The sequence below is a fragment of the Schistocerca piceifrons genome, chromosome 7 (genome assembly GCF_021461385.2).
Source record: "Schistocerca piceifrons isolate TAMUIC-IGC-003096 chromosome 7, iqSchPice1.1, whole genome shotgun sequence".
NCBI classification, from domain to species: Eukaryota; Metazoa; Arthropoda; class Insecta; order Orthoptera; family Acrididae; genus Schistocerca; species Schistocerca piceifrons.
In genome coordinates, this window is record NC_060144.1 from 217,663,239 (window position 1) to 217,677,393 (window position 14,155).

General features: G+C 39.4%; 1 protein-coding gene across 1 annotated transcript in view; it reads left to right on the forward strand.

Annotated features, from left to right (window-relative positions):
• LOC124709134 (sodium channel protein para) overlaps positions 1-14,155 on the forward strand; it is an 878,324-nt gene that overhangs the window by 723,723 nt on the left and 140,446 nt on the right. The window contains exon 29 of the mRNA XM_047240797.1: positions 11,231-11,368. Within this exon, the coding sequence (XP_047096753.1) occupies positions 11,231-11,368 (138 nt within the window). The remainder of the gene's footprint in view (positions 1-11,230; positions 11,369-14,155) is intronic.

Below are 14,155 nucleotides of genomic sequence, written 5' to 3' on the forward strand. Positions count from 1 at the left end.
TGCATTCAAAATTCCTTATAGTCGCTGATTTGTCCGGAAACACAAGTTGGTATCTTAGTAGAACTTTTATTAAAACTTTACAGTACTCTTCCTTCAACTGTTCTGATTCCTAACCCTTCACATGTATATTCCTCAACCATTACAATTACATAGCTAGCACCTTCTAGCTCAACTTTTTCAAACAGCACTACTACTCCCCTCTCCCCTTGATCCAAACCTTCTATGTACCACATTTGTTTGTTTAAACCATGGTCCCTTTCACCACTTGTCATCCCTGTGCACCTAACACTAAATTCATTATCACCTGTCTTATTCTTCAAGGCTCCTATGCAGAAAAAATCATCTTTATTTGGCAATTTGATAATCAGTCCACACAAAGTAATAATGGTATTGCTAAGCTCCTTCTTAATCAGAAAATTGTGAACCATTTCTTGTCTGTTCATACTTACATTGCCTAAGAGCTGTCTAGCTGCTAGTTCTCCCTTACTTGAAGTAGCAACCCAATATAAATGCCCCAGCTGCTGGTGATACATTCATATAACCCTTATCCTTTCAACACTCAAAGAAGGGTGCACTCACAAGACTCATTTCATTACTTGAGTGCAGAATTGCTTTTTCTAAAGTTTCATTGTTTGGTGGCTCTTCATTACTGTTCAGTAGTCCTTCTGATTGGTAATAATTGGCATTTGCCTCTCAATTTGGACTTGAATTTCTCCCACCAGGCTCGCAAAAATGCCTGTTCTGATTTGCCCTCTCATCTTGGGTTCCTTCAGTTGCTCTAATTTTTTCTAGCCTATGTAACTGACTAAGGTGGTTGAGCAAACTTAGTGTATGGCTAAGGTTTCTGCCAATTACTGTCCCTCTCACAAGTGGGGTAGTCTGCTCATAAGGATACGAACAAGATTTTTTTGAGCTCGACGGGTCATCCAGTTATTTTGCCTAGTTCAAGCATCTTTCAAAGTATCATCTAAGGCCTCTGTATTGTAGAATGTAGTTTATTTGTCTCATAACGTAGAGTTACAAATCAAATATTTTTGTACTGGAGTCACATTAAATTATTTTTAAAAAATAAGGTTATAATAATTAACATATTTAAGAAGCCATTTCTGAATTTTTAAACATGAACAATTTAAGAAGAACATATACAACACTTATGATCATTTTGCAGCTTGTAATACAATTTGTACAATATATTAACAATTTATTATTATGATAACATTTTTCCACAACTATATTACATAACAGTCTTTTTAGTGAGTCAAACTCCATTTTTAACAGATTATGTGTTATTTAATTTATTGTGAATTTTTAATCCTGTGTACAATTGTGTTTGAGCGTAAAGCTTTAAATTATGAGAGGGAAGTTTGAAACTGTGTCTGTGCCGAGTACTGTAACTGTGGTTGAAATGAAAATTGGCAAGTGAATTTTGATTTTTATATATGAAAATAAAATTTTTATAGATGTGCAGAGAAGGCATGGGTAGCATTTTTACTTTTTTAAATAATGGGCAACATGATGTTCTTTTTAGCACTAAAAACATGTTTCTTATGTTTCTCTATTGAAGTGTAAGTAATCTCGGGTTGTTTGTAGAGTTTCCCCAGGAAATTATTCTGTATCAAATTACAGTTTCAAAGTAGCTGTGGTAGACTATCTTCCTGTTGTCCTTAAGGGTGGAACCAGATAAGACATACATGTATTCCCCGTGGCCCAGTATTTCTAAACTTAGATGACTTTGTGCATCTTCAGCCCAGAAATAGTTCTTCGAAGACGCTTCAGATTCCTCAAAAGTCTGGTAGTTGTCTTGAGGCACAAAACTCCATTGTGTAGAATCTCCTTTTAAATATCCTACCACAAATATCATCTTATTCATCCTGGAATGATTTTAGAAATATTACGGGAGGTAAATCACCAGTCAGATCGTAAGTCATAAAGTTATGTAACTTCAACACGGCTACCTCAAACAAACCACCTTGTCCATCATAATCCCATTCAAGCCTTGACCCATAAGACCCTCCACCCTTTGGATCACACATTGCATAGTTTGACCTATAGATTACGTTAATGACAACTCCCCCATTTCCACGGCTGCCACTGTTTTTATAGGTTTAACTTGTACCTATTAACATAGGTTTCTGCACTATATCAAAGCTCCCAAGTATGACTCCCACACTTCTCATGCGCTACTGTTTCTGCCAGCTTCATAAACTCAGATTTAATTTTATTTAAACCAACATTTAAGGTTTCAGTTGCTTCTTCATGGTTTCTACATGCCATTTCCTAAGAATTTGTAAATTCAGCAATATTAGACTTAACTGCACCAATAATTTTCATCACTTAAATTATGTATCTCCTCAGAGATACCCTCTTTAAACCTTAAACAATTTTTGTGACATGTGTTCAATACCTCTTGTTAGGTCTTTTCAGCCACATGCTGGATTGAATTAAGGACTATCTTGAATTCATTCCTCAGCCCCCAAGTTTGTATTTGTAAATTGTCTTTCATTTTGTCCCTTAACCCCTTACTTCTAGTATTAAATATAAATTCTATTTTACTACTGCTTTCTTTAAGTATGTTCACCATTACACTGAGCTAATCTGGCAGTTCCTCATTGCCCAAGTCATCACCCTTTCCATCAGTTTTCCCCCTCTTTCGATTTTGTAGAAATGGTTTCACATATATCAATGTCTGTGGTACTTCCCACAGTTATACTGCCTGTCTCAAAACTACTGGTTTCACCATGGATACCAGTGAAGTCCCATTTACAATGATCTCTCTCTCCCTCGTGTTGATTGTACACTATTAATACATACATTAAAAAACGTTTTGCATAACCCAGAATTCCTGAAGATAGACGTTGACTGTGGATATTGTATCACAGACACAGTCCCTTCGACTGCCCAGATATGTCATGAAACCCACCCCAAGATGTAAACAACCATGCATGAGCAACGCGTATTACACTACTTGCCATTAAAATTGGTACACCAAGAAGAAATGCAGATGATAAACAGGTATTCATTGGACAAATATATTATACTAGAACTGACATGTGATTACATTTTCACGCAATTTGGTTGTATAGATCGTGAGAAATCAGTACCCAGAACAACCACCTCTCGCCGTAATAACGGCCTTGATACGCCTGGGCATTGAGTCAAACAGTGCTTGGATGGCGTGTACAGGTACAGCTGTCCATGCAGCTTCAACAGGATACCACAGTTCATCAAGAGTAGTGACTGGCATATTATGATGAGCCAGTTGCTCGACCACTATTGACCAGACGTTTTCAATTGGTGACAGATCTGGAGAATGTGCTGGCCAGGGCAGCAGTCGAACATTTTCTGTATCCAGAAAGGCCCGTACAAGACCTGCAACATGTGGTCGTGCACTATCCTGCTGAAATGTACGGTTTCACAGGGATCGAATGAAGGGTAGAGCCATGGGTTGTAACACATCTGAAATGTAATGTCCACTGTTCAAAGTGCCGTCAATGCGAACAAGAGGTGACCGAGACGTGTAACCAATGGCACCCCATGCCATCACGCTGGGTGATACGCCAGTATGGCGATGACGATTACATGCTTCCAATGTGCGTTCACCGCGATGTCACCAAACATGGATGCGACCATCATGATGCTGCAAACGGAACCTGGATTCATCCAGAAAAATGACGTTTTGCCATTCGTGCACCCAGCTTCATCGTTGAGTACACCATCGCAGGCGCCCCTGCCTGTGATGCAGTGTCAAGGTTAACCACAGCCATGGTCTCCAAGCTGACAGTCCATGCTGCTGCAAATGTTGTCGATGTTCGTGCAGATATTTGTTGTCTTGCAAACATCCCCATCTGTTGACTCAGGGATCGAGACATGGCTGCACGATCCATTACAGCCATGCGGATAACATGCCTGTCATCTCGACTGCTAGTGATACAAGGCAGTTGGGATCCAGCACAGCGTTTGGTATTACTCTCCTGAACCCACCGATTCCATATTCTGCTAACAGTCATTGGATCTCGACCAACAGGAGCAGCAATGTCGCGATACGATAAACCGCAATCGCGATAGGCTACAATCCGGCCTTTATATAATACGGAAATGTGATGGTACGCAGTTCTTCTCTGTACACGAGGCATCACAACGTTTCATCAGGCAACGCCGGTCAACTGCTGTTTTTGTATGAGAAATTGGTTGGAAACTTTCCTCATGTCAGCATGTTGTAGGTGTCGCCACCGGTGCCAACCTTGGTGTGAATGCTCTGAAAAGCTTATCATTTGCATATCACAGCATCTTCTTCCAGTCGATTAAATTTCACTTCTGTAGCATGTCATTTCATGGTGTAGCAATTTTAATGGCCAGTAGTGTAGATGGACGGGGTCTGACAGCCGATCAGTTCCAGTCATTCCACCAGGAAGAAGGTACATGGCTCATGTTGTCTGTAGTTCAACCATATCTAGACCATCAATACCGTGGTTCAATTGTGTCCACATTATTACTTTCTGCCAGGAAGGGCCCTTAACAAGGGAAGTGTCCAGGCATCTCGGAGTGAACCAAAGTGATGTTGTTCGGACATGGAGGAGACACAGAGAGGCAGGAACTGTCAATGACATGCCTCACTCAGACCGCCCAAGGGCTACTACTGCAATGGATGATCGCTACCTGCGGATTGTGGCTCAGAGGAACCCTGACAGCAACACCATCATGTTGAATAATGCTTTTTGTGCAGCCACAGGACATCCTGTTATGACTCAAAACAGTGCGCAATAGGCTGCATGATGCACAACTTCACCCTCAACATCCATGGCAAAGTCCTTCTTTGCAACCATGACACCATGCAGCACCATACACACGGGCCCAGCAACATGCCGAATGGACCGCTCAGGATTGGCATCATGTTCTCTTCACCGATGAGTGTTGCATATGCCTTCAACCAGACAATCGTTGGAGACATGTTTGGAGGCAACTCGGTCAGACTGCACACCTTAGACACACTGTCCAGTGAGTGCAGCAAGGTAGAGGTTCCGTGCTGTTTTGAGATGGCATTATGTGGGGCTGACGTATGCTGCTGCTGGTCATGGAAGGCGCCGTAAAGGCTGTACGAAACATGAATGCCATCCTCCGACCGATAGTTCAACCATATCGATAGCATATTGGTGTGGCATTCATCTTCATGGATGGCAATTTGTGCCCCCATCATGCACGTCTTGTGAATGACTTCTTTCAGGATAACTACATTGCTCAAGTAGAGTGGCCAGCATCTTCTCCAGACATGAACCTGATCGAACATGCCTGGAATGGATTGAAAAGGGCTGTTTATGGACAACATCGCCCATCAATGACTCTGAGGGATCTATGCCAAATCGCCACTGAGGAGTGGGACAATCTGGACCAACAGCGCCTTTATGAAATTGTGGGTAGTATGCCATGACGAATACAGGCATGCATCAATGCAAGAGGATGTGCTACTGGGTATTAGAGGTACCAGGGTGTACAGCAATCTGGACCACCACCTCTGAAGTTCTCACTGTATGGTGGTACAACATGCATTGTGTGGTTTTCATGAGCAATAAAAAGGGCAAAAATGATGTTTATGTTGATCTCTATTCCAATTTTCTGTATAGGTTCCTGAACTCCCGGGAAATTAAGGTGGTGCAAAATTTTTTTTATTTATTTATTTATATTTTTTTTATGTGTGTAGAATGTCTGTAGAACTTACCTCAAATAAAAGGTGTCCAGGAAGTAAGGACGAATTTGAATTTTGCACCATTTTGTCATATGATGGTTGGCAGCCGTGGCTTTTTCATGTTTGTTATCTGTGATTCTTCCTATTTGTAGCTTGATAGCTTTTGTATGGTGAGCAGTGTTATTTGATGTTTATTTTCATCATGGACCAGATGACAACTGAGCAACATATCCGTGTGATAAAAAGTTATTACAAAAACAGTGAAAGTCCCACAGCAATCGTTTGTGAATTGCTCCAACTATATCATCAGTTCAGAAGCTGATCCAGAAGGTTGAGACCATGGGTGTGTTTCGGACATTAAGAAAATGGGATGACCACATTCTGTTCAAACATAAGAAAATATTGCTGTCGTGCATGACTATGTGGCCATAAGCACCATAAAATCAACTCATCAATGAGCTCAAAAAATATTCCTCAAAAATTATCACTTTGCATGGCAATCAGGAGTGGGCTGCCAGATCATGGGATCTTACACCTTGCAACTTCTTTTTGTCGGTATTTGTGAAATCAAAACTGTACGTGAACAGACCACAAACAGTACACCAATAGAAGAATGAAATTAAAAAGGGTTATTAACAGCATGCCACCAGATGTTTGTGAATATGTCATTGAGAACTTCACTGAAAGCATTGCTTGTTGCCGTGTTGCCTTAGGTGGTTGTATGGAGGATATAATATTTCATACATAAGTGAGAGAAGTTACTTAATGTGTTTGTACAAAAAACAACATTGTCAATCAATTTTATATGTTCTATACCACTTTAATATTTGTCCCTACTTCCCAGACACCCTCTAAAATTGACTGAAAGAGCAGGCCACCTGAAGCTGAGTCATTGGTCAATAGGTTGTGATTGTAGCCAAAGAACCCACACCACATAAACAGCAGTTGCAGCCATTCGTGATTGTAGTCAAAGAACTCATGCTACATAAACAGTATTGCAGCCATGACTCCTTGGTTGCTTCACTGTTCCACATGATGATGGGCATTACACTCCACTAGCTGTTGCTGACTGCTACATGCCTATGTCATTGGCATTGCTGCCAATGGTTGCCATACTGAGCTGCAACACAACCACTCACAGCTGTCAATTGTTATGCTCACCAGCAACTAGATCTGTTAAGTCAGAAAGCAGTCCCTCGTACTAATCTGATAGTTGTGGGGCTGGACTGTTCGAGCAAACTGCCAAGACACAGAGCAAGCAGTGTTGCTGTAGCCTGTTCAGTTGACGCATTTGTCACATCACACGAGCTGTGCCCACATGCTGCCGTTGAAATTGCTTCCTCTGCACAGATTATTGGCATAGTACTGGCTGCCTCTGGCTTGTCAATTGCAGCAACAGATGCCCCAGAGTTCTGTAGAACTTTGCCCTGTGCTGAGTTGAGTAAAGTACTGCAAACAGTACCGCCTGTAACCGACTAGGTTCACCATGCTGCCACCGACAACCTATTTCTTCTCCAACTCTCACTCAAATTAATTAATAGCCAACATGATCCTGGGTGTATTACCAGTGTGGCAATTTGCCTACCAGGAGGTCTTGAATTGTACTCGATGATAGTTCTAAAGCCCACCTTCGCGCTTGTCTGAACCTGGATGCACTGAAGTTCTGAGATCAACCCAGGCGCAGATGTCTGCAGATGGGATCTAAATTAAATACCCTGTTACCTGTAACCAAAAGTTACATGCATCTTTTAATTATGCCTGTCTGCAACTAGACATGTTTTCTTTATGGTAAGCAGCAATCTGCCTTTTCTACATTGTAGATATTTCTACCCGGAGTTTCCATTGTGTAATTTTCAACTATCACTTTTTTATATTGCTTGACTCTGAATTAAATAATTTGTTTGAGTCAAACTGCTTTAAATAACCACAATAAAGGGCACACACTGTGATCATCACCAAACTACAAATCAGTGGGGCACAAATATTTTCATGAATTCTCTGCATATTCTGAAATCATTATATATGTTCGGTGCACAATATCATTCCCGATTGAAGTTTGGGTTCAATTAATTAAGTGTAACATAAGACATGGCCCTGCACATAGATTGCCATGTATACAATTCAGTCCAGAACAGCTGAACATGTAACATTATTAGAATAAATTTCATTTTCTTCAGTCAAGGCAGCAAAGTATTCTTTGGCTGTTCGCCTTGCTATTGTGGCACACACTGTAAAGGGCATGCTAGCCCGCTAGCAAACAGCATAGCCTCTACAAGTAAAAGACTTCTGCAGAATCAAAATCACCACCATTAACATAACCTTAAATTAGATTAAACCTGTGTGCCAGACCGAGACTCAAACATGGGACCTTTGCGTTTCACGGGCAAGTGCTCTGCCATCTGAACTACCCAAGCATGTAGCTCAGATGGTGGAGCACTTGCCCGTGAAAGGCATAGGTCCCGAGTTCGATTCTTTGTCTGGCACACAGTTTTAATCTTCCAGGAAGTTTCATGTCTGCGCACACCCCGCTGCAGTGGAAAATTTTTCTGGATACCTTAAATTCCCCTCATATGTACACCATTTGACCTCCCAGCAGCATTGGTTGTAAAAATTTGGGTAATCTGGCCACATATGTGGGAATTAAAACAATTATTGAGGGGTGTGGTAGGCAATACACATATTAACTAAAGTAATCTTATTGTGCCTAACGATATTAGAGAAGGGAAGTTGCTATTCACCATATAGCGGAGATGCTGAGTCACAATAGGCAATCTTCTTGTTGAATCTTTTTGTTGTGCTTATCGCGACTCAGCATCTCCACTATATGGTGAGTAGCAACTTTCCTTCTCTAATACTGTAACATTCCATCCTGGATTTTCCATTGTTTGACTTATTGTGCTTATTTTGTTATGACAAGAAGAGTATATTGCATTTAAAAAATATGCTATATGACTAAACTGGCCCAATATCTATTTTTAGTGAAAATCTACAACATATAATCTTACATTGCCCCAATCTTCCACAGCATGAGATTCATACAAACTGTCTGGATAAATAATGTGTACATGTTTTACAACAATATAACTAACTTGCTTGGCTCCACACTCGCCTTTACATAAAAATGTAAGAATCCATGATGACAAATTAATTATAAGTATTGATACATTTGCAAAGGTATGACACAAAATTACATATCCACAAAAACTTTAGTGTAACAGTAAGTTTTACAATAGCAATAAAAGTGTTTGATACACTTATTTCTTTGTTGATTTTGAAAAATTACTTTTTATGTATGCAGACTGCTGTTAAGGTGCTTAATTGCTTTGATTACCACCATGTACAGATGCTTCAGTGCAAAATTTCCATTATTTTGTGCAACTATCTGCCTGTGAACCATGTTAAAGATTATCATCAACTGAACTACTTATGATTTCAACAGTTGGTAACGATGTTACACAGTGTTTTTCTAGAACTTTCAGTTTAATCTTGCAAAACTGTCTTACATGAGTGAATTATTATCTCTCTGGGTTAGAAGTTATTGCTTCAACACAATGGGAATGATAACGCTCTTACAGTTGAAATAGTGTAACTGATTTGTTATTTATAGGATGTACAATTACTAAAAATAGCATTAGATAATGAATAATAAGTGTGAAAGGAATAAACACAGACTTAAAAACTCAAGGTAGGAATATCAACAATGTAGGAAAATATAGATCGCCTCATAGCGTAAAGATGACACATTAAGTAGCAATCTATCTCTTCCTACATTGTTGATAAAATGTATTGAGTAATTCACTGTATGAAATCTAAGGTTGTTACACAGAAACATACATTGGGCAATGTACATCCCGATATCTCACACTCTTTGTCAATGTCTTCTACCATCTTTTCACTGCTATTCGTAAGATATTCAGTTGTTACCAACTTTTATTCAGCTAATAATAGGAAATCTGGGATTCAGTATCAACAATATGAATTAGGACAGAAGACTGTTGGATGTTATTAAGGTAAGTCCTTTGTCAGATCTATAAATACACACAAACACACACACTCGTACATGCACGTTTAACTCAGACACGACAACTTTCATCTCCAGGCATATGCGTTCAGGTCTTACCAGTCAGAGACCAGAGACAACTATGGCTATGTGTGTTGAGTGAGTTGTACATGATATGTATGACTGACTCTCTCTCTCTCTCTCTCTCTCTCTCTCTCTCTTTCTCTCTCTGTGTGTGTGTGTGTGTGTGTGTGTGTGTGTATTTCTAGATCTGATGAAGAACTTTGTCCAATTGCTTAATAATATCCAGTGATTCTTCTATTTGGTTAACAGCAATCTATACTAATTCATACTGTTGTTATTCCATGTTGACTCCTCCAGTGTCAGCTGAAAATGAGTTAATAGCAACTGAATGCCTTATGAATGGCAGTGGAAAGATAGCAGCAGAGTTTGAGAAGGGTTACGAGATATCTGGAAGTAATAAATGTGGTATAGGTCTGAATGAAATAGTCTTCCATGCTTTATACAGAAAAATAAATCTAGCAGGAGGAATTATAGAGTTTTTCCACTTTCTCACACCTCACACACTTCTATCCAAATGGTTATGAAATGATTCCCAACCCTCATTCCATTTTTGATGTACACTGTAGGTCATCTTGAAGTTTTCCAATATAATTTTCTACAGTGTCTCAGTCACATGTCACAAAATACAAAGAGGATCAACTTTCACTCTTCCGTTTTCTTCTTCACCTTCTTGTAGCTTTCATTTTCTGCTCGTTGTTCTCATATTTAAAGTTACTATTTGTAAGTTATTTTTCTTATTTACTTGGCTTGCCTGATATAATGTGCGCACAGAGATACTCTGGAATTAGTGTTATTCGAGCAATCCATGCTGGTATGGTCGATTTTTGTGTATTAGGCCTAGAGATAACCTCATGTATCTTTATTAAGTGATTCTCTGTTGCCACCTATATTCTAATCCCAAGCAAAGACCACAATCTAGAATTTGTTAAGGAAAATTGGTTCAAATGGCTCTGAGAACTATGGGACTTAACTTCTAAGGTCATCAGTCTCCTAGAACTACTTAAACCTAACTAACCTAAGGACATCATACACATCCATGCCCGAGGCAGGATTCGAACCTGCGACCGTAGTGGTCACGCGGTTCCAGACTGTAGCGCCTAGAACCGCTTGGCCACCCCGGCCGGCTTAAGGAAAATTCACTGGAAATAACTTCTAATGACATGTAACAGTATTAGGGAAAAGATTCATTGCTACTCACTGTGAAGATTAGAGCTAGAGCTGAAACATTTCTGGAACATTGTTGTTAACCTTTCCACCAAAGTCCTCATCCCCACAGAAATTATTTTGGTAAGTAGCAATCTTTCCTTTTCCTGATTTTTTTGACATTCCAACCTGGAGTTTCCATTGTCTAATGACATTCATACACTCATGTAGAATTATTTTTCTAGATCTGCAGTTGGTAAACTGCACAATGGAAATTGTATATCTCACAGCTCCATTTTAATATAATTGCATTTCTTTTACAGGTGGACAAGCAGCCAATCCGAGAAACCAACATTTATATGTACCTGTATTTTGTATTCTTCATTATCTTTGGATCATTTTTCACTCTTAATCTGTTCATTGGAGTGATTATTGACAACTTTAATGAACAGAAGAAAAAGATAAGTATATTTGGTGATACTTACAAGTTTTATTTATGTAGATGTATTCAATTCATTTAAGATTTCACCACGTGTATATAACTTATTCTACATTTGAATCTGTACCCCATAAGTCTCTGGTATGTATGTTAGGAATACTTTTGATTCCAACATATAATTCTGTTCATAAATACAGGGTGGCGCACGAAATGTGTTACCAATTGTTTCTTTCACAATTTACAACGCACATTAGATATCCCGCTGGGATCTCTACAGCAGTACCAGCAGAGCTTGGAAAAAAAAAAAAAAAAAAAGAGTTACGAAATGATGTGTAATTCACGATACTGCTACTAGGAGACTAGAAAGCAGCAATGGCTGACAATGGAAGACTGACGACACAGCAACGATCGGCAATTGTGTTACTTTTTCATGAAACGAAAAGCCTTGTTGTGACTCAGAGGCACTTTCGACAACAGTTTAACACACGATGAGTCCCTTGCAAGAAGACCATCCACAGGTTGCACGATAAATTTGTACAGGAAGGAACAGTGTTGGAAGCGAAGTGACCTCGGCCTAAGCCTGTTTGTTTGGCGGAGAATATTGAAGCAGTACAAGTTGCTATACAGAGAAGTCCCGGGAAATTGTGTAGAAAGGCAGCAGTGCAACTGGGAATATCAAGACGCTCCGTTCAACGCATTCTTAAAAGTGACCTCCATATGTACCCATAAAAGATGACCTGTGCACAGAAGCTCGCTGAAGAACACAAGCAGCAGGGACTACTGTTTGCTTAGTGGGCGGAGGATAGGAAAGAAACTCTCAACAACATTTGGTTTTCAGACGAGGCACATTTTCATTTAGACGGTGTGGTTAACAAACAAAATGTATGCTTTTGAGCCACTGAAAACCTACAAGTGCTTCATGAACGACAACATTATGCTCTGAGGATTACAGCGTGGGCAGCACTTTTTTTTTTTTGAAGAAACTGTGAACAGTTATTTGAGCATGCTTCGCAATAGCTTCATTCCACAGCTTCTTGCTACTGCTTTGCCCTTCAACAAGCAGTGGTTCATGCAAGATGGAGCAAGGCCACATACTGCAAGTACTGTGTTGGAGGTTTTACACGAGCATTTCGACATGCGGATCATTTCTCTCAGGTTTCCAGGTCACTCCAATGATGGACAAAATTGGCCCCCCAATAGTCCAGACCTCAATCCACGTGACTTTTTTTTTTATGGGGGTACCTAAAGGAAAAAATTTTCTCAAAATGTCCACGTGATTTAATGGAGCTCAGAAGACTTATTCTTCAAGCATGCAGTGAAATTACGGAAGACATGTGCCATGGGGTAATCCCTAACTTCAGTGTTCATTTGAAGGAAGTTAAGAAAGGAAATGGTGGACATAATGAGGATGTGCTGAGTTAGAACAAATCTCCATGGACAGCTCTTCATTGTAGTATATGTTCCTTTCAGATTGTATTGACAATAAAGTTTATATTCAAAAACAAAATGGTAACACATTTTGTGTGCCACCCTGTAGAATGTGGAAATTAATGAACTCTTATATTCACAGTCTAAATGCAACAGAACATTTCTAAACTTCTCACTGAAAACCAGTCCTTTAAATTTCATAGTTGCAGTATTGAGATTTATTTCATCATTTCCGTATCATTTTTATAGTTGCCAGAAGTTTTGGGTAGAAATAGTTATTACTAAAAGCTTCTTCTTGTTCCTAGTCTTCTTGTTACTCTTGTTCTTATTCACACTATCCCACTATCATTCCATGGATCTGACACTTACTTTCATGAGTAACTAGCTGTCACCTGTGGCTATGCTCTCATGTTAGTAAAGTGGAATGAAATGTGTGTATGGCTTTATTGGCCAGAAATCAAACTGGGGACCCCACGACCGAAGGTCAAAAATGCTAAGCACGAGACCACAACAGCTGTATACATTTAATTGCATAAAGTAGGAGTACATTAGTACATCAGTGGCACTTCACTATAATCCTGAAATTGTAGTGACTTTCTTCAAAGTAAAGGATTTTTTGTTTACTAAGTAAGATATTAGCTGAAATGTTTGGGATGAAATTAAAATAAATAAAATGACGTTAAACCACAATTTTGAAGAGAATGATTGATTTAGCATGAGCTGTTATCGTAATGTAGTTCATACAGTATTGCCCTGGGAGATGAGAGGGAAGCTTGACTCAGACTGAATCTGTACGCTGGCTTAACATGTGCACTGAAAGCATCAATATGAGACACTAACTCACAGGCTGTAAACTTGGGAGCATGTGTGAGCTATTAACCAACATCATAATAAACCGTTATCTAGAAGTTAGAGTTCAACACACATATAACATTGCCAGCTTATATAATGTCTGCACATGAAATGGCACTAGATTCTAAAATACATGTAAGTGTCAGTCACAAGCCTGCATGCTGTCCAGCACTCATAAGCTTCATAAGCATTATTTCAAGCAATCTCAACAGCAACTCTGATTCACAACCAATACAGTCAAACAATGAATAATGAGATGCATTTGATGAAGAATGAACATTAGGTTTAGAATACATTGAAATGATTATTAAAAAGAGTTAGAGAAAATAAATTCAAACAGTGTTGTTGTGCTCTTCAGGACAAAGATTGGTTTGACAAAGCCAGCACTCCACATTATTCCATCCTCTGCAAGCTGTTTTTTCTCTGCAGAGCTAGTGCAATCTACATCTCTTTCAATCTGCTTCCTGTTGTCAGGTATTGGTCCCTGTCTACAATTTTTGCCACCCACACTTCCATCCATTACCAAATT